At 53.2% G+C, this 27,888-nt stretch overlaps 1 protein-coding gene across 1 annotated transcript in view; it reads right to left on the bottom strand.

Moving 5' to 3' along the window:
• Positions 1 to 27,402, bottom strand: part of LOC144611328 (leukocyte antigen CD37-like) — a 30,110-nt gene extending 2,708 nt beyond the window's left edge. The window contains exons 1-7 of the mRNA XM_078430383.1: positions 27,325 to 27,402; positions 25,515 to 25,587; positions 23,589 to 23,713; positions 17,075 to 17,149; positions 15,615 to 15,722; positions 9,869 to 10,066; positions 8,881 to 8,964 (exon numbers count right to left, since the gene is read on the bottom strand). Coding sequence (XP_078286509.1) covers positions 8,881 to 8,964; positions 9,869 to 10,066; positions 15,615 to 15,722; positions 17,075 to 17,149; positions 23,589 to 23,713; positions 25,515 to 25,587; positions 27,325 to 27,390 — 729 coding nt within the window. The 5' untranslated portion in view covers positions 27,391 to 27,402. The remainder of the gene's footprint in view (positions 1 to 8,880; positions 8,965 to 9,868; positions 10,067 to 15,614; positions 15,723 to 17,074; positions 17,150 to 23,588; positions 23,714 to 25,514; positions 25,588 to 27,324) is intronic.
• Between the last annotated feature and the right edge of the window lie 486 nt (positions 27,403 to 27,888).

The following is a 27,888-nucleotide window of genomic DNA, read 5'->3' on the forward strand; positions in this document are numbered from 1 at the left end:
CGGTGCTGACTCGAAGGGCCGAATGGCCTCCTCCTGCACCTATTGTCTATTGCCTAAGACTCTCAACAGCATTCGTGTGCAGAGGGGCGCTGGTGGTGGTAGATAAGATGGTGGAGTTTAAGAGGCTTTTAGATAGGCGCATGAATGTGCAGGCATTGGAGGGATATGGTAGATGAGATTAGTTTAACTTGGTATCATGTTCAGCAGGGACATTGTGGGCCGAAGGGCCTGCTCCCGTGCTGTACTGTTCCATGTGTAGGAAGGATGCTGGTTTATACCGAAAACAGACAAAAATAATTGCTGGAGTAACTCAGCGGGCCAGGCAGCATCTTTGGAGAGAAAGGAATAGGTACAGTAATATAAGAAAATAACTGCAGATGCTGGTACAAATCGATTTATTCACAAAATGCTGGAGTAACTCAGCAGGTCAGGCAGCATCTCGGGAGATGCTGCCTGACCTGCTGAGTTACTCCAGCATTTTGTGAATAAAAGGAATAGGTACCGTTTGGGCGAGTCTGAAGAAGGGTCTCGACCCGAAACATCACCTATTCCTTGACTCCAGTGATGCTGCCTGACCCGCTGAGTTACTCCAGCTTTTTGTGTCTGTGCTGTTTGGTGTTCTTCGTTCAATACCAGCACCAGGCCACCTAATACAGATAGGCAGAGCTCAGCATGAACGGAGTTTGTACGTTCTCCCCGTGACCGCGTGGCTTTTCTCCAGGTGCTCCGGTTTCCTTCCACATCCCAAAGACGCACAGATTTGTAGGTTAATTAGCTTTGGTAAACTAGTAAATTGTCCCTAGCGTGTGTAGGATAGTGCTAGAGTATGGAATGATCGCTGATCAGCACAGACCCGGTGGGTCGACACTGTATGCAGGAAGATTGTTCCCAATGTTGGGGAAGTCCAGAACAAGGGGTCACAGTTTAAGGATAAGGGGGAAGTCTTTTAGGACCGAAATGAGAACGTTTTTTTGCACACAGAGAGTGGTGAATCTGTGGAATTCTCTGCCACAGAAGGTAGTTGAGGCCAGTTCATTGGCTATATTTAAGAGGGAGTTAGATGTGGCCCTTGTAGCTAAAGGGATCAGGGGGTATGGAGAGAAGGCAGGTACAGGTTACTGAGCTGGATGATCAGCCATGATCATATTGAATGGCGGTGCGTACAGGCTCGAAGGGTCGAATGGCCTACTCCTGCACCTATTTTCTATGTTTCTATGTCTATGTATCTCGAAAGTCCAAAGTTACTGCAGATCTGAAGTTCAGATCCTCATAACAATGAGGATGGAAATATTTTTTCCCCCCCTTCATCTCCCATCCCTTTGAATCCTTCCCCAAGTCTATCAGTTTAGTTTAGTTTAGTTTAGAGATACAGCGCGAAAACAGGCCCTTTCGGCCCACCGGGTCCGCGTCGACCAGCGATCCCCGCGCATTAACACATCTGAAGAAGAGTCTCGACCCGAAACGTCACCCATTCCTTCTCTCCTGAGATGCTGCCTGACCCGCTGAGTTACTGCAGCATTTTGTGTTCCCCACACATTCCTACACACACTGGGGACAATTTTTACATTTACCAAGCCAATTAATCTGCACACCTGCACGTCTTTGGAGTGTGGGAGGAAACTGAAGATCTCGGAGGAAACCCACGCAGGTCACGGGGAGAACGTACAAACTCCGTACAGACAGCGCCCGTAGTCGGGATGGAACCCGGGTCTCCGGCGCTGCATTCGCTGTGAGGCGGCAACTCTACCGTCGCGCCACCGTGACCGCCCTAAACGTTGTGCTGGGCTCCCAAAACCCTCCTTGTTCCAGAAAACCACAATGGAGCATCTACTGAGTCGTTTATTAGGGTGGATAGAGGCTGGCAGCTTTGGAGGGCAGGCTCTCCGCGTCGTGGGCCTTGCGGCGGGTGGTTCTGCTCAATCCTTGCTCCGCGCGGTCGAGGGCGTGTCAGTGGACCTTGTCGAGGACCTCAGTGTGGACCTGGTTGTGGACTTTGTGGAGGACTTTGCGGTCAGCTCTCCCTTCTCCACATGCAGCACCGTTGTGCTGGTAGGCTGAGACATTGACCCCGCCCGGGAACCCTTTGACAAGGGCCGGAAGGTGGTGGTGGACTGGGAGCGAGACATGGTGGATCGCTGCCTCGAGCGCGATGTTGTGGTGGAGGCTTTCAACGAGGGCCCCGAGTGCACTTCCTCCTGCAGGGTCATGGCGGAGGGCATGACTAACAGCTCTGTTGTCAGGTGGGTGTCTCTCGATACGCTGGAGCGCCTGGTGGAGGTGGCGCCCGGCAGAGGGACTGTGCACTCGCGGCTCAGGCGCACGTTCTCCATGAACTGGACGGCAGACAAAATCAGGAGCATCAACTGGAGAGGGAAAGGCAGCAAAGGTGACTGGGAGTTTGCTTTAACCGGACATACCCATGTTTAGGACATGCCCAACATACCCATGATTAGGACATGCCCAACATACCCATGATTAGGAGAGAACAGGGGTGACACAGTGACACAGCAGCAGCCAGAGTCCCGGGTTCGATCCCGACCAAGGGTGCTGTCTGTACAGAGTTTGTACCTTCTCCCCGTGACCCGCGTGGGTTTTCCCCAGGGGCTCTGGTTTCCTCCCCACACTCCAAAGACGTTCGGGTTTGCAGGATACCTGTGGGAAGGAACTGCAGATGCTGGCTTAAACTGAAGGTGGACAGAAAGCGTTGGAGTAACTCAGCAGGTCAGACAGCATCTCTGGAGAGAGGGAATGGGTGACGTTTCGAGTCGGGACCCTTCCTCAGACACTTCAAACTTCAGTCCGAGGACGGGTCTCAACCTGAAACGTTTTCTCCAGAGATGCTGCCTGACCCACTGAGTTAGGCCCTGTCCCACTTAGGCGATTTTTTAGGCGACTACAAAGAGACATCTCCAAAGAGTCGCAGCGTCTTTCTGGTCACCGCTGGATTTTCAGAATGTTGAAAAACTTTCGGCCACAGTGGCTTTGACGCCAATGAGCGTAGCTTGACGTCTCCTGACGGGGGCGCTGTCGTGGGTCGTCACCAGGTGACGTAGGCTGTCGGCGGAGTTGACTTCGGTGAAGTCCATTGGCGACTACCCACGTCAACCTGCGTCAAAACCGGATGCCAAGATGACGTGAATTGTCTTCAGTTGTGGCCGACAGGTTCGTGGCTTGTCCTAGCTTGTCGCGGGTGGACCTAGGCCGACTTCGGTTGTCGCCCGTGTGGCCGTAGGTGTACGGTCGTAGGTGGACGTCCTACTCATGGCCGGTTGCCGTAGCTTGACGTCGACTAGGTGGTAGGTTGTGGTAGCTTGTGGTAGACATTGTGGTGGGGCAGGGGTCCAGTCCCCGTTTTTTCGGCCACCTGCTACGACTATGACAGTCGCCGGGAGTCGCCTAAAAAAAAATCGCCTAAGTGGGACAGGGCCTTGATTACTCCAGCGCTTTGTGTCCATTTGCAGTGTAAACCAGCATCTGCAGTTCCTTCCTGCGTCTCTAAACTCAGATTTTGGAACACTCCAATCAATATCACATCCCGGGGAGTGTTGAGAACGGAAGAGGAATCGGCGATGAGTTCCAGACTCCCATTTTTGTTTTTTTAAACGATGAAGGTTTTCCTGGCTCTGAATTTCAGGTTTTAAAAAAAAAATCTGGACTGCCCACAGTCCCTTTCTGATCAGGGACACACTGACCTTCACTGGGGAACGGTGTTAGGGTTGCCAACTGTCCCGTATTAGCCGGGACATCCCGTATATTGGGCTAAATTGGTTTGTCCCGCACGGGACCGCCCTTGCCCCGTATTAGTACGGTTGCCAACTTCCTCACACCCAAATAAGGGACAAAGCGTGACGTCACCGCCCCCCGCCCCCCGCGTGACCTCACCCAGCAAGCGGCCACGTGCTCCCGGGAGCACGTGGCCGCTGGCTGGGTGAGGTCACGCGGGGCGGTGATGTCACCCTTTGTCCCGTATTTGGGAGTGAGGAAGTTGGCAACTGTAGGGACGGGTCACACCAACACACTGACCCTCATGGAGACACACTGACCCTCATGGAGAGAGACACACACACACACACACACACACACACACACACACACACACACACACTGTCCCTTACTGGGGGATGGTTACTATAGACACAGATTGTCATTGGGGGACGTCATTGGGGGCACCTTGATCAGTACGGTGTCAGGGGTTATGGGGAGAAGGCAGGACAAAGGGGCTAGGAGGGAGAGATAGGTAGGGGCAGGAAAATAACTGCAGGTGCTGGTACAAATCGAAGGTATCACAAAAAGCTGGAGTAACTCAGCGGGTCAGGCAGCATCTCAGGAGAGAAGGAATGGGTGACGTTTCGGGTCGAGACCCTTCTTCAGTCTGAAGAAGGGTCTCGACCCGAAACGTCACCCATTCCTTCTCTCCCGAGATGCTGCCTGACCTGCTGAGTTACTCCAGCATTTTGTGAATAAATCGATTTGTACCAGCATCTGCAGTTATTTTCTTAAATTACTAATTGAGTTCACTGTAGCTAACTGCAGTTTCTCATTTAGTTTTGGAGATACAGGCCCTTCAGCCCACTGGGCCCATGCCGACCAGCCCTTCAGCCCACTGGGCCCATGCCGACCAGCGGTCACGTGCACAACTGGTTCCATCCTGCACACTCGTGGCGATTTTACAAGAGCCAATTAACCTACAAACCTGCGCGTCTTTGGGATGTGGGAGGAAACCGGAGCACCCGGGGAAAACCCACGCGGTCCACGGGGATAACGTACAAACTCCGTACAGACTGCTCCCATGGTCAGGATGGAACCCGGGTCTCCGGCGCTGTGAGGCAGCAACTCTACCGCTGCGCCACTCTTGTTAACTCACAAAAATCAGGTTGAACACGCACACACACACACACACACACACACACACACACACACACACACACACACACACACACACACACACACACACACACACACACACAAATAAATTAATAAATAAATAAATGAATAGATAAATACATAAATAGACAAATAAATAAATAGATAAATAAATAGATAGACAGATGGATGGATGGATGGATGGATGGATGGATGGATGGATGGATGGATGGATGGATGGATGGATGGATGGATGGATGGATGGATGGATGGATGGATGGATGGATGGATGGATGGATGGATGGATGGATGGATGGATGGATGGATGGATGGATGGATGGATGGATGGATGGATGGATGGATGGATGGATGGATGAATGAATGAATAAATAAATAAATAAATAAATAGATAAATAAATAAATAAATAGTCAGACAAACACACGCACGACGTGCAGAGGTTAATTTGAAGTTACCTTGCCAATAATCCAGGAAAGAATCTCTGGGTATGAATTGTAAGCGGATGAAAGAGAGTGGGGTTAGTACACAGAGACACCAACACTTCACACACACACACACACACACGCAAACCCTGGCAGCTGTCAAAGCAAGCGCCATTTGGACCACTGCACCCCCTCCCCCCCCCCCCCCCCCCCTTCACTCCTGATCCCACTCTGGTAATCCACTCCGTTCCTTCCTGCCACCCACCTCTCCTCCCTCCTGGTTTAGTTCAGTTTAGAGATACAGCGCGGAAACCCACCGGGTCCGCGCCGACCAGCGATCCCCGCGCACTAACACTATCCTACACACACACACACACACGCTAGGGACAATTTACAATTTTACCAAGCCAATTAACCTACAAACCTGCACTTCTTTGGAGTGTGGGAGGAAACCGGAGCGCCCGGAGAAAACCCACGCAGGTCACGGGGAGAACGTACAAACTCCATACAGGCAGCACCCGCAGTCAGGATGGAACCCGGGTCTCTGGCGCTGTGAGGCAACAACTCTACCGCTGCGCCACACGCCCTTGCAATGCATCTTATGGAGGTGTATATAATCATGAGGGAAAGAGATAAGGCAGATGCCCAGAGTCTTTTACCCAGAGTAGGGGAATCATGAACTAGGGGACGTAGGTTGAAAGTGAGAGGGGAAAGATTTAATAGGAACCTGAGGGGCAACATCTTCCACAGAGAGGGTGGTGGGTTTATGGAATGAGCAGCTGGAAGAGGTTGTTGACGCAGTGCAATAACAGCATTTAAAAGACAGGTGGACGGGTACATGGATAGGAAAGGTTCAGGGGGATTTGGACCACGGGAGGCTGATTGGTCTGAAGAAGGGTCTCGACCCAAAACGTTACCTATTCCTTTTCTCCAGAGATGCTGCCCGACCTGCTGAGTTACTTCGGCTTTTTGTGTCTACCTTCGAGGGTAATCGTAAACTAGCTTACAGTAGATGGGGCATCTTGGTCAGCATGGAGTCGGGCCGAAGGGCTTGATTCCACGCTGGACGACGTTATGACAAGGCAGAGGATCTCTCTAGAGATACGTACTGAGAGGGATACGTGCTGGGTACCTGCTCCAACCTCATCGAGCAACAAACTCCATTGGAAGCCCGCAAGACATTTAATGTCCACTCCCCACCTCCCCTCAAGTCTCACTCCAGACACCACAGCAAGCCCAGGCACCTGGTGGGAGGTGTAGGAAGCTCAGACCGGGACTCCATCTGCTCCGTCTCTCTCCGACCCAGGCACCCGCTCACACTACAGCAGACAAGCTGCAGGAACTGAACACAACACAGCTTAGTAGTAGATACCAGCTCCTCACCAGCCCACCCCTCCCCGCACCACACACACACACACACACACACACACACACACACACACACACACACACACACACACACACACACACACACACACAACCCACACACACTCACTATCCACACTATCCACACACGCACACACACAACCCACACACACATTACATTACACACACAACCCCCCCCCCACACACACACACAAACACACACACTACCCCCCCCCACACACACACACAACCCCTCACACCCACACACGCACACACTACCCACGCACGCACACGCACACTACCCACACGCACACACTACCAACACACTCCCACACACACAACTTACACACACAACCTACACACACACACACACATTACCCACACACACACATATGCACTCGCGCACTGCACACACACTACCCACACACACACACACACAACCCCTCACACCCACACACGCACACACTACCCACGCACGCACACGCACACTACCCACACGCACACATTACCAACACACTCCCACACACACAACCTACACACACACACACACATTACCCACACACATGCACTCGCACACTGCACACACACTACCCACACACACACGCGCTACCCCTCCCACACACACACACAACCCCTCACACCCACACAAGCACACACAACCCACACACACAACCCACACACTATCCACACTACCCACACATACACACACGCGCACACAACCCCTCCAACCTCCCCACACAAACTACCCCTCCCAGCACTGCACACACTACCCCCCCAGCCCACTCAAACTACCCCTTCCACAAACCCACCCCGCACAAACCTACCCCTTCAACTCCAGCCTCAACCTACACCTCCACTACTGTACCTCCTGCCTGGACTGCCTCCCCATAGCCCCCCCCCCCCCACCCTCCCTCCACTGAACAAGGTCCCCCACCTGAAACGTCAACTCTGTTTAGTTCAGTTTAGAGATACAGCGTGGAAACAGGCCCTTGGGCCCACCGAGTCCGTGCCGCCCAGCGATCCCCGCACACTAACACCATCCTACACACAATCGGGACAATTTACAAATGATACCAAACCAATTAACCTACAAACCCGCACGTCTTTGGAGTGTGGGAGGAAACCGGAGCACCCGGAGAAAACCCACGCAGGTCAGGGGGAAAAGGTACAAACTCCGTACAGACATTACCCAGAGTCAGGATCTCTGGCACCGTTAGGCAGCAACTCTACTGCTGGGCTACTGTGCGGCCCTGTTGTACAGGGCCCTAGTGAGACCGCACCTGGAGTACTGTGTGCAGTTGTACAGGGCCCTAGTGAGACCGCACCTGGAGCACTGTGTGCAGTTTTGGTCTCCAAATTTGAGGAAGGATATTCTTGCTATTGAGGGCGTGCAGCGTAGGTTTACTAGGTTAATTCCCGGAATAGCGGGACTATCATATGTTGAAAGACTGGAGCGACTAGGCTTGTATACACTGGAATTTAGAAGGATGAGAGGAGATCTTATCGAAACGTATAAGATTATTAAGGGGTTGGACACGTTAGAGGCAGGAAACATGTTCCCAATGTTGGGGGAGTCCAGAACAAGGGGCCACAGTTTAAGAATAAGGGGTAGGCCATTTAGAACGGAGATGAGGAAAAACTTTTTCAGTCAGAGAGTTGTGAATCTGTGGAATTCTCTGCCTCAGAAGGCAGTGGAGGCCAATTCTCTGAATGCATTCAAGAGAGAGCTGGATAGAGCTCTTAAGGATAGTGGAGTCAGGGGAGAAGGCAGGAACGGGGTACTGATTGAGAATGATCAGCCATGATCACATTGAATGGGGGTGCTGGCTCGAAGGGCCGAATGGCCTCCTCCTGCACCTATTGTCTATGGGGAGAGGGAGCAGGGATGGAGGGCTGGAACTTATGGGAGAAGGGATGGAACGAAAGAACAGGCACGAACAGGCTCGGTGGGCCGAAGGGCCTGTCCCTAAAGACTCAAGTCTTGGCAGCGTGGGAGGAAACCGGAGCGCCCGGAGCTCTCCCCACAGATGCTGCCCGACCCACTGAGCCGTTCCCACATGTTTCAGTTTTCTCTTTAAATCTCGGGTTTTGAGCAGCTGCGGGATTTTCGTTTGATTGATTTTTTTGCCGCGGTGAGTGTGACCCGTCGGTCTCACGGACACCGAGGCCGCCGCACCCGCCATGACCCGCGGCCCGCCCACGGAGTCTCACCTCCACCACGTTAACGCTGATACAGGTCGCCATGATGCTGACGATATTTTGCTTCATCCATTGGGACACCATTTTCCTGCAGCCCTGGAGGAGGAGGAGAGCAAAACGACCCGGTCAGTTCGGCAAACACCATTCGATCCTCTGACCGAAGGTAGGAGCAAAATGCTGGAGTGGCTCCGGCAGCATCTCGGGAGAGAAGGAATGGGTGACGTTTCGGGCCGAGACAAAGTGGGCCTAAAATTGCCGCGCTATCGAGCACCATCTTGGCTGTAGTTCAGGAACAAGCAAACAAACGTACGAGAGCTTTAGTATATAGATAGATTATCTATTTGTGGTGTTGTTGGGTTTAATGCGCCTGTGGCAACAGTCCCATTGTTACGGGTGAGTCCCATTGTTACGGGTGAGTCCCATTGTTACGGGTGAGTCCCATTGTTACGGGTGAGTCCCATTGTTACGGGTGAGTCCCATTGTTACGGGTCAGTCCCATTGTTACGGGCGCCAGTCCACGTCACCATTGAAACACCCTTGCCTCTCGCATGGTAGGAACAATGTTCCCCGATGTCGGGGGGAGTCCAGAACCAGGGACCACACAGTCTGAGAATAAAGGGGGGGGGCCATTTTAAAACTGAGGTGGGAAAAAAAAAAGCTTTTTCACCCAGAGAGTTGTGAATTTGTGGGAATTCCCTGCCATAGAGGGCAGTGGAGGCCAATTCACTGGATGAATTCAAAAGAGAGTTTTTTTAGATTTAGAGAAACAGGCCCTTCGGCCCATCGAGTCCGCGCCGCCCAGCGATCCCCGCACATTAACACTATCCTGCACACACACTAGACAAAGCTCAAGGGGCTAGTGGAATCAAGGGATATGGGGAGAAGGCAGGCATGGGGTACTGATTGTGGATGATCAGCCATGATCACAATGAATGGCGGTGCTGGCTCGAAGGGCCTCCTACTGCACCTATTGTCTATGACTCCACGTTTTTACGTTTACCTCCAGGTTTCTGGTGAGTGGGTTGAAGGGGGCCGAGCAGAAACCAACTTCGTTCGTCGCGTTCAACTGGATGGGACTGCCGGCGAAGGAGTTGTAGCAGGAGCAGGGGTAGGAGAAAGGCAGGGCCCCCGACAGGTTCCTCCCCACATGAGGGTTCTTCATCCACTCCATGGAGCTGTTCCAACCGCAGCAGGAGAACTGCAACCACCGGGAAATAATCAAAACAGTGAGCAGGTTAAACATCACAAAGGGCCAGCACTTTAGTTTAGCCTAAAGGGCCTGTCCCAGTTACGCGATATTTAAGGCGGCTGCCGGCGACTGTCAAAGTCGTAGCAGATCGCTGAAATGTTCTTTTACCCTATGACAATGACCACGACAATGACCACATTGATGACCGCGACAATGACCGCGACAATGACCACGACAATGACAACGACAATGACTACAATGACCACGACAATGACTACAATGACCTCGACAATGACCGCGACAATGACCACGACAATGACTACAATGACCACGACAATGACCACGACAATGACCGTGACAATGACCGCGACAATGACCACGACAATGACCACGACAATGACCACGACAATGACCACGACAATGACCACGACAATGACCGCGACAGTGACCGCGACAATGACCACGACAATGACCACGACATTGACCACAACAATGACTACAATGACCACGACAATGACCACGACAATGACCATGACAATGACCGTGGCAGTGACCGCGACAATGACCACGACAATGACCACGACAATGACCACGACAATGACTACAATGACCACGACAATGACCACGACAATGACCATGACAATGACCGTGACAGTGACCGCGACAATGACCACGACAATGACCGCGACAATGACTACAATGACCACGACAATGACCACGACAATGACCACGACAATGACCATGACAATGACCACGACAATGACCACGACAATGACCGCGACAGTGACCGCAACAATGACCACGACAGTGACCACGACAATGACCACGACAATGACCACGACAATGACCACGACAATGACCGCGACAATGACCGCGACAATGACCACGACAATGACCACGACAATGACCACGACAGTGACCACGACAGTGACCATCACAGTGACCATGACAGTGACCATCACAGTGACCACGACAGTGACCATCACAGTGACCACGACAGTGACCATCACAGTGACCACGACAATGACCGCGACAATGACCGCGACAATGACCGCGACAATGACCACGACAGTGACCACGACAATGACCGCGACAATGACCACGACAATGACTACAATGACCACAACAATGACCGCGACAATGACCGTGACGATGACCGCGACAGTGACCACGACAATGACCACGACAATGACCACGACAATGACCGCGACAATGACTACAATGACCACGACAATGACCGCGACAATGACCGCGACAATGACTACAATGACCACGACAATGACCACGACAATGACCGCGACATTGACCACGACAATGACCACGACAGTGACTACAATGACCACGACAATGACCGCGACAATGACCACGACAATGACTACAATGACCACAACAATGACCGCGACAATGACCGTGACGATGACCGCGACAGTGACCACGACAATGACCACGACAATGACCACGACAATGACCGCGACAATGACTACAATGACCACGACAATGACCACGACAATGACCACGACAATGACCGCGACATTGACCACGACAATGACCGTGACAATGACCGCGACAATGACCACGACAATGACTACAATGACCACGACAATGACCGTGACAATGACCGCGACAATGACTACAATGACCACGACAATGACTACAATGACCACGACAATGACCGTGACAATGACCACGACAATGACTACAATGACCACGACAATGACCGTGACAATGACCGCGACAATGACTACAATGACCACGACAATGACCGCGACAATGACCACGACAATGACTACAATGACCACGACAATGACCGTGACAATGACCGCGACAATGACTACAATGACCACGACAATGACCGTGAGAATGACCGCGACAATGACTACAATGACCACGACAATGACCGCGACAATGACCGCGACGATGACCGCGACGATGACCACGACAGTGACCGCGACAATGACCACGACAGTGACCACGACAGTGACCATCACAGTGACCACGACAATGACCACGACAATGACCGTGACAATGACCGCGACAATGACTACAATGACCACGACAATGACCGCGACAATGACCGCGACGATGACCGCGACAATGACCACGACAGTGACCATGACAGTGACCATCACAGTGACCACGACAGTGACCATCACAGTGTCCACGACAATGACCGCGACAATGACCACGACAATGACCGCGACAATGACCGCGACAATGACTACAATGACCACGACAATGACCGCGACAATGCCGAGGCAGGTCGTTACAAGTTACTGTTTTTCGTGAAACCAGCACCTGGCTAAGAGATGACACCGTCTTCGGAAACGTCGCGAGAGAGCTAGATAGAGCTCTTAAGGATAGCGGAGTCAGGGGGTATGGGGAGAGGGCAGGAACGGGGTACTGATTGTGGACGATCAGCCATGATCACATTGAATGGCGGCGCTGGCTCGAAGGGCCGAATGGCCCACTCCTGCGTCTATTGTCTATTGGGTTGTAGGTTAATTGGCTTCTGTAATTAGCTTCTGTAAAAAGTGTGTGTGGGATAAACGTTGTGTGTGGGGATCGCTGGACGGCGCGGACTTGGTGGGCCGAAGGGCCTGTTTCCATGCTGTGTCTCTAAACTGAACTAGACTCTCTGAATGATTCACCGTTGCCCAGGTAATGTGCCATCTGAGTCCTTTCTTTATCCATGTTACTTGGCAACAATTAGTGTTCTAATGAAGGAACAGGATCAGCGGTACATAAATATTACAGTGGTGTGAGGCCAGAGAAGAGGCAAGCATTTACCCAACAATGGTAACACAATACTGTGTCGGCAGTGGAAGCAATATTGGGATACTGTAGAACTAGTGTGAACGGGCGATCGATGGTCGATGTGGGCTTGAATCTGTGGAATTCTCTGCCTCAGAGGGCAGTGGAGGCCAATTCTCTGAATACATTCAAGAGAGAGCTGGATAGAGCTCTTAAGGATAGCGGAGTCAGGGGGTATGGGGAGAAGGCAGGAACGGGGTACTGATTGAGAATGATCAGCCATGATCGCATTGAATGGCCGTGCTGGCTCGAGGGGCCGAATGGCCTCCTCCTGCACCTATTGTCTATTGTCTATTGATGGGTCAAAGGGCCTGTTCCCACGCAATATCTCAAACTACAAAATCAAAAACATTCCAGCATCGGCAGTTTTGTCAGTCCACATAACCTGAAACTAAAGATAAGACACAAAATGCTGGAGTAACTCAGCGGGCCAGGCAGCATCTCTGGCGAGGAGGAATGGGTGACGTTTCAGGTCGAGACCCTTCTTTGTCTCGACCCGAAACGTCACCCATTCCTTCTCTCCAGAGATGCTGCCTGTCACGCTGAGTTACTCCAGCATTTTGTGTCTATCTTCGGTTTAAACCAGCACCTGCAGTTCCTTCCTGCAACATATCCCGAAAATAGGTTTGATGATCCCTGATCAGTGCAGAATTCAATGGAAGCTGAAACCAGGCCCTTCGGCCCAACGAGTCCAATGTCACCGTTCACACTCGTTCAATGCTATCCCATTTTTGCATCCGCCCCCTGCACACGGGGGGCAATTCAGAGGGCCGATTAACGGAGCACTTTAGAGGAAACCCACCCGGTCACAGGGAGGACGTGCAAACTCCACACGGACAGCGCCCGAGGTCAGGATTAGCGGTGCCAACTATCTCACTCCCAAATAAGGGACAAAGGGTGACGTCACCGCCCCAGCGCCCCACATGACCTCACCCAGCCAGCGGCCACGTGCTCCCGCTCCACCAATGGCGGCCGCCTGGGCCGGGAGGCGGGTTGCTATGCAACCTCCGTTAGGCGGCGCCCGGGCCTCCGGACCTACAGTGCCCGGATATACAGTGTCCGGGCCTACGTTGTCTGGATCTACAGTGTCCGGGACCTACTGTGTCCGGGCCTACAGTGTCCGGGGCCTACCGTGCCTGGGGCCTACCGTGCCAGGGGCCTACAGTGCCAGGGGCCTACAGTGCCAGGGGCCTACAGTGTCCGGGGCCTACAGTGTCCGGGGCCTACAGTGTCCGGGGCCTACAGTGTCCGGGGCCTACAGTGTTCGGGGCCTACAACCGGGGCCTACAGTGTCCGGGGCCTACAGTGTCCGGGGCCTACAGTGTCCGGGGTCTACAGTGTCCGGGGCCTACAGTGTCCAGGGCCTACAGTGTCCGGGGCCTTCAGTGTCCGGGGCCTACAGTGTCCGGGGCCTACAGTGTCCGGGGCCTACAGTGTATGGGGCCTACAGTGTCCGGGGCCTACAGTGTCCGGGTCTACAGTGTTAGGGGCCTACCGTGCCAGGGGCCTACCGTGCCAGGGGCCTACAGTGCCAGGGGCCTACAGTGCCAGGTGCCTACAGTGTCCGGGGCCTACAGTGTCCGGGGCCTACAGTGTCCGGGGCCTACAGTGTCCGGGGCCTACAGTGTCCGGGGCCTACAACCGGGGCCTACAGTGTCCGGGGCCTACAGTGTCAGGGGCCTACAGTGTCCGGGGCCTACAGCGTCCGGGCCTACAGTGTCCGGGGCCTACAGTGTCTGGATCTACAGTGTCCGGGGCCTACAGTGTCCGGGGCCTACAGTGTCCGGGGCCTACAGTGTCCGGGGCCTACAGTGTCCGGGGCCTACAGTGTCCGGGCCTACAGTGTCCGGGGCCTACAGTATCCGGGGCCTACAGTGTCCGGGGCCTACAGTGTCCGGGGCCTACAGTGTCCGGGGCCTACAGTGTCCGGGGCCTACAGTGTCCGGGGCCTACAGTGTCCGGGGCCTACAGTGTCCGGGGCCTACAGCGCCCCCCCGGCCTAATACGGGACAAGGGCGGTTGCGTACAGGACAAACCAATTTAGCCCAAACTACGGGATGTCCCGGCTAACACGGGACGGTTGGCGACGCAAGTCAGGATCGAACTTGAGTCTTTGATACCTTTAGGCAGCAGCTCTGCCCGCTGCACCGCCATGGTATTGGTTAGTTATTGTCACGTGTACCAAGATACACTGAGAAACTTTGTTGTGCAGGCTACCCTTAAACACTGAGGGTGACACAGCCTGGCTGTGGGTCAGGGCTGTGGGTCAAGGAATCTCGCCGTGGGTCAAGGCTGTGGGTCAGGGAGTGTCACTGTGGGTCAGGGCTGTGGGTCAGGGGGTCTCACTGTGGGTCAGGGGGTCTCGCCGTGGGTCAGGGGGTGTCACTGTGGGTCAGGGGGTGTCACTGTGGGTCAGGGAGTGTCACTGTGGGTCAGGGGGTGTCACTGTGGGTCAGGGGGTGTCACTGTGGTCAGGGGGTCTCGCCGTGGGTCAGGGCTGTGGGTCAGGGAGTGTCACTGTGGGTCAGGGGGTCTCGCCGTGGGTCAGGGCTGTGGGTCAGGGGGTCTCGCTGTGGGTCAGGGGGTGTCACTGTGGGTCAGGGAATGTCACTGTGGGTCAGGGAGTGTCATTGTGGTTCAGGGGGGTGTCGCTGTGGGTCAGGGGGTCTCGCCGTGGGTCAGGGAGCCTCTGTTCCCGGTCGCCGGCGCGGCCCTTTCACGGCACAGCCCGGATTCTCCCGCTCACCTCGATTTGGATGTAATCCCAACTGTCCTCATGGTTGGACAAATATTCATCGTCGTGGCTGTACGTCTCAATCAGCTCCTTCACCACCAGGCTTAGCTTCTTCTCGATCTGACCAACGACAAGAGGAGACACGCACTCACTGGGTCAACCGACAGACGGACACAAAGGGCAGGACGGCCGGACAATTCACCAGCCAGAGTGAAAGGCCTGGCCACCCTTTACCCCTCCTCATCTCAACTCCCACCCACCCCTCACTCCCCCACCCACCCCCACCCACCCTTCACCCTCCCCTCACCCTCCCACCCCACACCCCCACCCACCCCCACCCACCCCCACCCTCCCCACATCCCCACCCCTCACCCTCCCCACATCCCCACCCCTCACCCTCCCCACATCCCCACCCCTCACCCTCCCCACATCCCCACCCCTCACCCTCCCCACACCCCCACCCACCCCTCACCCTCCCCACACCCCCACCCCCCACCCACCCCTCACTGTCCCCACACCCCCACCCCTCCCCCCTCACCCGGCCCACACCCTCACCCTACCCACACCCCCACCCCCCACCCACCCCTCACTGTCCCCACACCCCCACCCCTCACCCCTCACCCGGCCCACACCCTCACCCTACCCACACCCCCACCCACCCCTCACTCCCCCACCCCTCACCCTCCCCACACCCCCCACCCACCCCTCACTGTCCTCACACACCCACCCGACCCACTCCCCCCACTTGCCTTCCTATCCCACACACCTCCCCAATCCTCTTCCCCCTGACACAACCATCCCACACTCCCTCCCTCCCCTCTCCCGTCTCCCCTCCCCACCCCTTCCTTCCTCATTCCTACCCATCTACACCTTCCCCCTCTCCATCCCTTCCTTCATTCACCACCCCCTACTCTCCCCTCCCATTGCCTCTCATAGGGTTGCCAACTTCCTCACGCCCAAATAAGGGACAAAAGGTGACGTCACCGCAACGCGCCCCACGTGACCTCACCCAGCCAGCGGCCACATGCTCCCGCTCCACCAATGGCGGCCGCCCGGGCCGGGAGGTGGGTTACAATGCAACCTCCGTTAGGTGGCGCCCGGGCCTCCGGGCCTACTCTGACCCCCCGGCCTACAGTGGCCCCCGGGCTTACAATGTCCGGGCCTACAGTGCCCAGGCCTACAATGTCCGGGCCTACAATGTCCGGGCCTACAATGTCCGGGCCTACAGTGTCCGGGCCTACAGTGTCCGGGCCTATAGCGCCCCCCCGGGCCTAATACGGGACAAGGGCGGTCCCTTACGGAACAAACCAATTTAGCCCAATATAAGGGATGTCCCAGCTAATACAAGACAGTTGGCAACCCTAGCCCCTCACCACCCCTTCCTTCATTACACCACCCCCTCCTCTCCCCTCTCCATCCCATCCTCAACCATCCCACCGCCACCCCTTGCCAAATCCACCGCCGCTGTTTACCATCTTCCTCTGCGTGTAAACCAGGACTCCGATTGTGATCTGAGAAGCCATCAGCAGCACGAGCAAGGTGAAATACTGTGGACAACACAAACAGGCCGGGCGTGAGGACCAGAGCCAGCTACTGCTGATCTGAAGCCTGAAGCAGAAGGCCACTCGGGCCTTACAGTCACTCTTCCGCTCCACTCCCCCCCAGAAGGAACGTGCAAACTCCACACAGACAGCGCCCGGGGTCAGGATCGAACCTGGGTCTCTGAAACCACTGCCTCACAGCGCCAGAGACCTAGGTTCGATCCTGACCTCGGGCGCTGTCTGTGTGGAGTTTGCACGTTCCTTCTGTGACCACGTTGGTTTCCTCCAAGTTCATGAGTCATAGGAGCAGAATTAGGCCATTCGGCCCATCGACCACTTCGCCATTCAATCACGGCTGATCTATCTCTGCCTCTCAACCCCATTTTCCTGCCTTCTCCCCGTAACCCCTGACACCCGTACCAACGTCACCCATTCCTTCTCTCCCGAGATGCTGCCTGACCTGCTGAGTTACTCCAGCATTTTGTGAATAAAGACCCGTACCAATAAAATATCTGTCAATCTCCGCCTCAAAGATACCCATTGACTTGGCCTCCATAGCCTTCTGTGGCAATGAATTCCACAGCTTCACCACCCTCTGACTAAAGAAATTCCTTCGTTCCAACGGTGCGTCCCTTTGTTCTGAGACTGTGGCCTCTGGTTCTAGCCTCCTACTAATGGAAACATCGGGTGACAATAGACAATGGGTGCAGGAGGAGGCCATTCGGCCCTTCGAGCCAGCACCACCATTCAATGTGATCATGGCTGATCATTCTCAATCAGTACCCCGTTCCTGCTTTCTCCCCATACCCCCTGACTCCGCTATCCTTAAGAGCTCTATCCAGCTCTCTCTTGAATGCATTCAGAGAACTGGCCTCCACTGCCTTCTGAGGCAGTGAATTCCACAGATTTACAACTCTCTGACTGAAAAAGGTTTTTCCTCATCTCCGTTCTAAATGGCCTACCCCTTATTCTTAAACTGTGGCCCCTGGTCCTGGACTCCCTCAACATTGGGAACATGTTTCCTGCCCCTAACGTGTCCAACCCCTTAATAATCTTATATGTTTTGATAAGATCCCCTCTCATCTTTCTAAATTCCAGTGTGTACAAGCCTAGCCGCTCCAGTCTTTCAACATACGACAGTCCCGCCATTCCGGGAATCAACCTAGTAAACCTACGCTGCACGCCCTCAATAGCAAGAATATCCTTCCTCAAATTTGGAGACCAAAACTGCACACAGTACTCCAGGTGCGGTCTCACCAGGGCCCTGTACAACTGCAGAAGGACCTCTTTGCTCCTATACTCAACTCCTCTTGTTATGAAGGCCAACATTGCATAGGCTTTCTTCACTGCCTGCTGTACCTGCATGCTTCCTTTCAGTGACTGAGTGCTCCGGTTTCCTTCCACATCCCAGAGTCTTAGTGGTTTGTAGGTTAACTGGCCTCTGTTAATTGCCCCTAGTGTGTAGGGGGTGGATGAGTAAGTGGGATAGCATAGAGCCAGTGATCGCTGGTTGGTCCGGTCCCGGTGGGCCGAAGGGCCTGATTCCATGCTGTATCCCTAAAGCTAAACTCCACATTGCTTTCACTCCACTCATTCCATGCTTCCCCTGGTGTCCAAAATGTCTATCAGTCTCTGGATCCATGGGCCAAGCTCCAACCACCACCTTCCCCTCATACATTTTTGACGGAACTGGGCCTGCACTCGCTGGAGTTTAGAAGAATGAGGGGGGACCTCATTGAAACGTACTGAACAGTGAAAGGCTTGGATAGAGTGGATGTGGAGAGGGTGTTTCCACTAGTGCGAGAGTCCAAGACTAGAGGTCACAGCCTCAGAATTAAAGGAGGTTCCTTTAGGAAGGAAATGAGGAGGGATTTCTTCAGTCAGAGGGTGGTGAATCTGTGGAATTCTTTGCCACAGAAGGCCGCGGAGGCCTAGGCAATGGATATTTTTAAGGCAGAGATAGATGGAGTCTTGATTTGTACGGGTGTCAGGGGAGAAGGCAGGAGAATGGGGATAGTAGAGGGAGATAGATCAGCCACGATTGAATGGTGGAGTAGACTTGATGGGCCGAATGGCCTAATTCTACTTGTATCACCAAATCTAAAACTCCGCACAGCTTCTCTCTGCTCACTCCATACCCCTTGCCTATTGTCTATTGTCTATTGTCTATTGTCTATTGTCTATTGTCTGTTGCCTGCCCTGGTGTCCAAAATGTCTCCCCCATCTCTGTATCCATGAGCCAAACTCCAATCACCATCTTCCTACATCTTCCACCGGGCGGTCACGGTGGCGCAGCGGTAGAGTTGCTGCCTTACAGCGAATGCAGCGCCGGAGACCCGGGTTCGAACCCGACTACGGGCGCTGTCTGTACGGGACTTCGTACGTTCTCCCCGTGACCTGCGTGGGTTTTCTCCGAGATCTTCGGTTTCCTCCCACACTCCAAAGACGTACAGGTTTGTAGGTTAATTGGCTTGGTAAATGTAAAAATTATCCCTAGTGGGTGTAGGATAGTGTTAGAGTGTGGGGATCGCTGGGCGGCACGGACCCGGTGGGCCGAAGGGCCTGTTTCCGCGCTGTATTGCTGAAACTAAAACTAAAACGACATCAATTGAATAGATGCTGACCCACAGACGAACCCGATCCTAACACCTGCCAGTGAGATCCCCCTCCGAAACCTGTCAGCGTTAATGAAAGAGGAACTGAGTGTAAACAAGACCAGAGATTCAATTAGAAAGTGTGGGCTCTCAAAACGCCATAGAAAACGCTAAAGAATTTCTTTTTTAAAAAGGGAACTAATTTGAGTTATTTTGATCCTTTAACTCAAAATAAATCTCAGAAGCAGTGAGGAATGGAGAGGGGGGGGGAACGTCTTTCCTGTTGACAACTCAAACCCTTTAGACTTTAGAGATACAGCACGTAAACAGGCCCTCTGGCCCACTGAGTCCGCGCCGACCAGCGTTCCACCAGTGCCATCCTACTGTTTGCCGAAGCCAATTGACCTACACTGACAACTGAGGAAATTCAGAGTGTCTCTGAGGATCCTTCATTGCTTCTACTCTGGGGCTGTAGAGAGCATCCTGTCCGGCAACATTACAGTCTGGTTTGGGAACAGCTCTGCCCAGGACAGGATGGCCCTGCAGAGAGTAGTGCGTTCGGCAGAACGCACCATGGGAACTACACTCGTCCCCCTGCAGGACCTATACATCAGGAGGTGCAGATCCAGAGCAAGCAAGATCATGAGGGACCCCTGCCACCCCAGTAACGGACTGTTCCAGATGCTACGATCAGGCAAACGCCTCCGCTGTCACGCTGTGAAAACGGAGAGGATGAGACGGAGCTTCTTCCCACAGGCCATCAGGACTGTCAACTTTTATAACCCCAGAGACTACATTTTTGTCGACAATAATAGTAACTTATTAACTTTATTTATATGCTGTAACTGTAATTCTTTTTGTGCACAACCCGCAGGCATTGCCACTTTCATTTCACTGCACATCGTGTATGTGTATGTGACAAATAAATTTGACTTGACACCAAAGATCGACACAAAACGTTGGAGTCACTCAGCGGGACAGGCAGCACCTCTGGAGAGAAGGAATGGGTGACGTTTTGGGTCGAGGCCCTTCTTCAGGCTGATTGTCAGCGGAGAGGGAAATATAGACGGTGATGTGCAGACCAAATTAATGAAAGATATGCGGAAAAGTAACAATGATAAGGGAATGATAATGATAATGAACAATGATGATGATTAGCTGTGGCCTAGGTGAAAATGAGTTCAGACAATGAGAGTCAACAGGGCGACTTTAAAGCTGAAAACACACGGTCTTAGATCGACACAAAATGCTGGAGTAACTCAGCGGGTCAGGCGGCATCTCTGGAGAGAAGGAATGGGTGACGTTTCAGGTCGAGACCCTTCTTTAGACTCAAACTACAGACCTAAACTTTCAACATAGAAACATAGAAACATAAAAAATAGGTGCAGGAGTAGGCTATTCGGCCCTTCGAGCCTGCACCGCCATTCAATATGATCATGGCAGATCATCCAACTCAGTATCCCGTAACTGCCTTCTCTCCATACCCCCTGATCCCTTTAGCCATAAGGGCCACATCTAACTCCCTCTTAAATATAGCCAATGAACTGGCCTCAACTACCTTCTGTGGCAGAGAATTCCACAGACTCACCACTCTCTGTGTGAAGAAATGTTTTCTCATCTCGGTCCTAAAAGACTTCCCCCTTATCCTTAAGCTGTGACCCCTGGTTCTGGACTCCCCCAACATCGGGAACAATCTTCCCGCATCTAGCCTCTCCAACCCCTTAAGAATTTTATATGTTTCAAGCCAGTGTTTAGCTTGAAATCTTTGCAAAGAACACCCGCCAAGTTCTACAGTAGCTTTCGTTTGTGTACCTCATGGTAGTCCAGGCTGTGAGCTTCCAGCTAATCCCCAACCACACAGGGATTCCCAACATTATTCCCAGGCTCCCAGTCTGAGGAAGGGTCTGGACCCGAGACGTCACCCATTCCTTCTCTCCAGAGAGGCTGCCTGACCCGCTGAGTTACTCCAGCTTTTTGTGTCTTACTGCCAGCGGCCTGCGCGGGTGTGAAAGATGGCGGGATACCTCTGACCAGGAGTAGGCGTTGAGCGGGGAGGGTATGGGGCGTGAGGAAGTGGCTCCCTCTGGCCACAACACTCTGCTGCCGTTACTGTGCTCAAGGCTGGGGACAACTGCACAGCAAGCAATTAGCCTTGCAATCCCATGGTCTATAGATTGCGGGCGGAAACCAGAGCACCCGGAGAAAACCCACGCGGGTCACGGGGAGAACGTACAAATACAGATCGCTCCCGTGGCCAGGATCGAACCTGGGACTCTGGCGCTGTGAGGCAGCAACTCTACCCGCCGCGCCAACGTGCCGCCCCATGTGGACAATCTCAGTCAGAGCCCCAGCCCCTCAATTGTACTTGAGAACGCGTCTCATGGGCGGCACAGCGGTGGCACAGCGGTAGAGTTGCTGCCTCTCAGCGCCAGAGACTTGGGTTCGATCCTGACCGGGGTTGCTGTCTGTTTGTGACCCGCGCCTGAGTTTTCTTCGAGATCTTCGGTTTCCTCCCACACTTCAAAAACGTACAGGTTCGTAGGTCAATTGTCTTGGAGTCAATGTAAAATTGTCCCTCGTGTGTGTAGGATAGTGTTGTTGCACAGGGATCGCTGGTCGGCACGAGATGGATCAGCCATGGTTGAATGGCGGAGTAGATTTGATGGGCCGAATGGCCTAATTCTAATCCTATCACCTAGGACCTGGGACTATCCCATCGTTTCAGAAACAGTTGGACAGGTACATGGATGGGACGGGTTTGGAGGGTTATGGACCAAGCGCAGGCAGGTGGGACTAGGGTAGCTGGGACATTGTTGGCCGGTGTGGGCGAGTTGGGCCGAAGGACCTGTATCCACACTGTATCGTTCTATGACTCTGTGACCTCTATGATTCTGAGAAATCGTGTTATGCAAAAAACAACTGTGGCGGATGTTGTGATCTTCAAAGCAGGAATGGTTGACTGGTTTGGGAGGGGCTGGTGCAAGGAACAGATGTCTCAACGAGAGCTCTCGTGGTCGTTCGTTTCGAGTCGCTCGGACTTTCCCGGTCACGACGCTGTTTGTACGTTATCAAGGCATAAATAACCGGCACATTCTATTCCTCCACTCACCGTCTCCACATCCTTCAGCAACAGACTGTCCCACCAAGATGTAGCATAGAACGCCACAGGAGATCCTCCTTCCCTGGGGCTATCAAACTGGAGAACTCCTCCCCCTTCTGTGGTGGGGTAGACTGGGACTGACACCCCCCCACCCCACCCTCCCCCCCATTTTAACGTCATGTTTCGTGTATCTTGTGTTTTTATGACTGTTGGCAAATTCATTTCTCTCCTGGATAAATTAAGTTCTATCGTATCGTACAAGATTCACCATGTTTAACGTTTCCATTCCTGGTCATTCCCCCATTCCCTCCCCCATCCCAACCATCACATTCTCATTGTAGGTAGACACACAATGCTGGAGTAACTCAGCAGGTCGGGCAGCATCTCTGGAGAGAAGGAATGGGTGACGTTTCGGGTCGAGACCTTTCTTCAGACTGATGTCAGGGGAGGGGGCGGGAGAGACAGCGTTGGGGATGAGGGGGGTCAACGACACAAGGGGAGGCGATGAGGGGATGAGGAGGGGGGCAACAGGAGGGGATGAGGGGGTAGTGATCGGGCATGGGGGGGGTCAGTGATGGGGATGAGGGGGTAGTGATCGGGCATGGGGGGGGGGTCAGTGATGGGGATGAGGGGGGGTGAACGATAGAACAAGCGGCAATGACACCCTCCCCCCCAGCGCAGCTCTGCAGACCCTGTCCCATGCGCCTGGCGTTGCAATAAACGCCGCAGCTCCCATGCAGCGGGTACTCACGATCCCCAGCATGCACTTGACCTCCTTCAGGGCACCAATGCAGCCCAGGAATCCCATCATCATGGTGAAGGTGCCCAGCCCCGAGAACAGGTAGGACCAGAGGCGCAGAGGCACCGCCGCAGTCTCTGTGGGGAAACACACACGGGTCAGGGCACACGCCTGCACACAGACCCGCACACGCCTGCACACAGACCCGCACACGCCTGCACACGGACCGCTCATGCCTGTACACGGACCCGCACACGCCTGTACACACACCTGCACATGGACCCACACAGCCCCACACACACCTGCACACGCCTGCACACGGACCACACACACCTGTACACGGACCCGCACACGCCTGTACACACACCTGCACATGGACCCACACAGCCCCACACATGCCTGTATACGGACCTGCACGCAGACCCTCACACGCGCGTACACGGACCCGCACACGCCTGCACATGGACCCACACGCCTGCACACGGACTGCACACAGCCCTGCACACGGACCTCACAGGGGCGTATACGGGCCCGCACACAGACTCACACGCCTGTACAGGAACCCGCACTTGCATATATACAGACTGACACAGACAGCTGCTCACACACATGTACACAGTCTCAGTGCATACACACACACACAGATACATCTGTATACACACAGGTATACAAGCACACACAGCTGTATACACACACACAGTGTATACACACACACAGTGTATACACACACACAGTGTATACACACACACAGCTGTATACACACACACAGTGTATACACACACACAGCTGTATACAAGCACACACAGCTGTATACACACACACAGCTGTATACACACACACAGTGTATACACACACACACAGTGTATACACACACACAGCTGTATACACACACACACACAGTGTATACACACACACACACACACACAGTGTATACACACACACACACAGTGTATACACACACACAGTGTATATACACACACACAGTGTATACACACACACACACAGTGTATATACACACACACACAGTGTATACACACACACACACACACACAGTGTATATACACACACACACAGTGTATACACACACACACAGTGTATACACACACACACAGTGTATACACACACACACACAGTGTATACACACACACACACAGTGTATACACACACACACACAGTGTATACACATACACACACAGTATATATATATACACACAGTGTATATACACACACACACAGTGTATATACACACACACAGTGTATACACACACACACACAGTGTATACACATACACACACAGTATATATATATACACACACAGTGTATATACACACACACACACAGTGTATATACACACACACAGTGTATACACACACACACAGTGTATATACACACACACACACAGTGTATATACACACACACACACAGTGTATACACACACACACACAGTGTATATACACACACACACACAGTATATACACACACACAGTATATATATACACACACACACTATATATACACACACACACACACACACAGTGTATCTATCTACCTTATTGGAGACCCTCGGACTATCTTTAATCAGACTCTACTGGACTTTGCCTTACACTAAACATTATTCCCGTTACCCTGCATCTGTACACTGTGGACGGCTTGATTGTAATTCTGTACAGTCTTTCCGCTGACTGGTTAGCACGCAGCAAAAAGCTTTTCACTGTACCTCGGTACATGTGACTAAAAAAGCTTTTCACTGTAACCATAATAAACTAAAGTAAATTAACAGCTCTCCCTCAGATCCCCCTGTAACCACACTTACCACTGACCCAAAAGGTTCTGCCTCTAGTTTTACCCGAGACCAAGCCAGTGAGAAGCTGAACACTACAGGTCCATCCGCAAGAGGAGCGCAGAGGCTCCAGCACCGAGATCGGCCATCCCACTTACCCAGAACCGCGATGAAGCTGGTCTTGTCGAATAGAATCCACAGGCCGAACCCCAGCATGACTCCTCCCAGGAACTGCAACAGGTCAGAGGGACAGACTGTATCAGTGGACAATCACGTCACGTTCATGGCCAGTGCATGGCTGACTCCAAAAGGCACCAAGCTCAGGCTCGCTGATCGTCTCGCTGAACGCCTCCGTCCGCCTAGACCTCCCTGATCTCCCGGTGGCGCAGCACTTTAACTCCCCCTCCCATTCCCACACTGACCTTTCTGTCCTCCTCCATTGTCAGAGCGAGGCCCAGCGCAAATTGGAGGAACAGCACCTCTTATTTCGCTTGGGTAGTTTATACCTCAGCGGACTGAAGGGTCTCGACCCGAAACTTCACCCATTCCTTCTCTCCAGAGATGCTGCCTGTCCCCGCTGAGTTACTCCAGCTTTTTGTGTCTATCTTCGGTATGAATATTGACTTCTCTAACTTCAAGCAAATTGGAGGAACAGCACCTCATATTTCACTTGGGTAGCTTACACCCCAGCGGTATGAACATTGACTAGTCTAACCTCAAGTGACCCTTGCTTTCCCTCCCTCTCCATCCCTCCCCTTCCCTGTTCTCCGACCAGTCCGACTGTCTCAGACTACATTTTGTCTCCGTTTGCTTTGTTATTACCTTCTCCCAGCTAACAATGAACTATTCTACATTTTTCATGATCTCCATTCCCTTTATCCTATTTTCACACCTAACACTTCCTTATCTCTGTATCTCCCTCTTCCATGACATCAGTCTGAAGAAGGGTCTCGACCCAAAATGTCACCCTTTCCTTCTCTCCAGAGGCACTGCCTGTCCCGCTGAATTACTCCAGCATTCTGTGTCTATCTTCAGTTTAAACCAGTTCCTTCCTACACAATCTATCCCTGGGTTAGAACATAGTACAGTACAATGGCGCAGCGGTAGAGTTGCTGCCTCACAGCGCCGGAGACCCGGGTTCCATCCCACCTACGGGTGCTGTCTGTACCGAGTTTGTACGTTCTTCCCGTGACCTGCATGGGTTTTCTCCAGGACTTCTGGTTTCATCCCACACTCCAAAGACGTGCAGGTTTGTAGGTTAATTGGCTTGGTGTAATTGTAAATTGTCCCCAGTGTGTGTGTGTGTGTGTGTGTGTGTGTGTGTAGGATAGTGTCATAGTGTGTGGGGATCGCTGGTCGGCGTGGACTGGGTGGGCCGAAGGGCCTGTTTCTGCGCTGCATCTCTAAACTTCCCCACCCTCTGCCATCCCACCAACCCTCTCTGTCCCACCCTCTCCTCTATCCTCCTCCCTACTCTCTCTCTCTCTGTCTCCCCCTTTAGTTTAGTTTAGAGATACAACGCGGAAACAGGCCCTTCCGGCCCACCGGGTCCGCGCCGACCAGCGATCCCCGCATACTAACACAACCGTACACACACTAGGGGACAATTTTGTTTGCATTTACCAAGCCAATTAACCTACAATTAACCTACGTATGTCGTTGGAGTGTGGGAGGAAAACGAAGATCTCGGAGAAAACCCACGCAGGTCACGGGGAGAACGTACAAACTCCGTACAGACGGCGCCCGTAGTCGGGATCGAACCCGGGTCTCCGGCGCTGCATTCGCTGTGAGGCAGCAACTCTACCGCTGCGCCACCGTGACCGCCCTTCTACCCCATTCTGATCCCACTCTTGTCCAAACTCTGCACAGACAGCACCCGTGGTCGGGATCGAACCCGTAGCCCGTGGCGCCGCGAGGCCGCAGTTCTACCGCTGCGCCACCGTGCCGCCCCGTGAATGTTTTACTTACAAAGAAAAAGAGGTTGAAGACAAACAGGAAGTACTTTGTGAGGACGATGCAGCCCTTCGACGCCATCTTTGAGAATTCCACCTGCAAGACAGAAGCAAAATCAAGTCGGCCATGACACTCAGGAACAGAGGGCAGAGAAAATGGCGCGGGAGCGGGAGAAAGAAAAAGCTCAGGAGAGGGAGGGGGGGAAGAACATCTTGAACACACCTCACGTTAGTAAATATAGGCACAAAGTGCTGGGGTAACTCAACGGGACAGGCAGCATCTCTAGAGAAACAGTTGTGCCAAAGGCATGAGAAGGGCATTTTTGGCCACCCTAGACAAGAGAACCAACTCCCCACTCGAACCCCCTCAAAATGCCCCCCCCCCCCTTCAATCTAAAGAAGGGTTCTGTCCCAAAACATCACCCATCCTTTTTCTCCAGAGATGCTGCCTGACCCGCTGAGTTACTCCAGCGCTTTGTGTCTATCGTAGGTTTAATGCAGCATCTGCAGTTCCTTCTTTCACGTTAGTTAAGGATGTACTCCTCCTGACTGATCTTCCAATCTACCTCGTTGCGGCTCT

The sequence above is a fragment of the Rhinoraja longicauda genome, chromosome 40 (assembly GCF_053455715.1).
Source record: "Rhinoraja longicauda isolate Sanriku21f chromosome 40, sRhiLon1.1, whole genome shotgun sequence".
Lineage (NCBI taxonomy): Eukaryota > Metazoa > Chordata > Chondrichthyes > Rajiformes > Arhynchobatidae > Rhinoraja > Rhinoraja longicauda.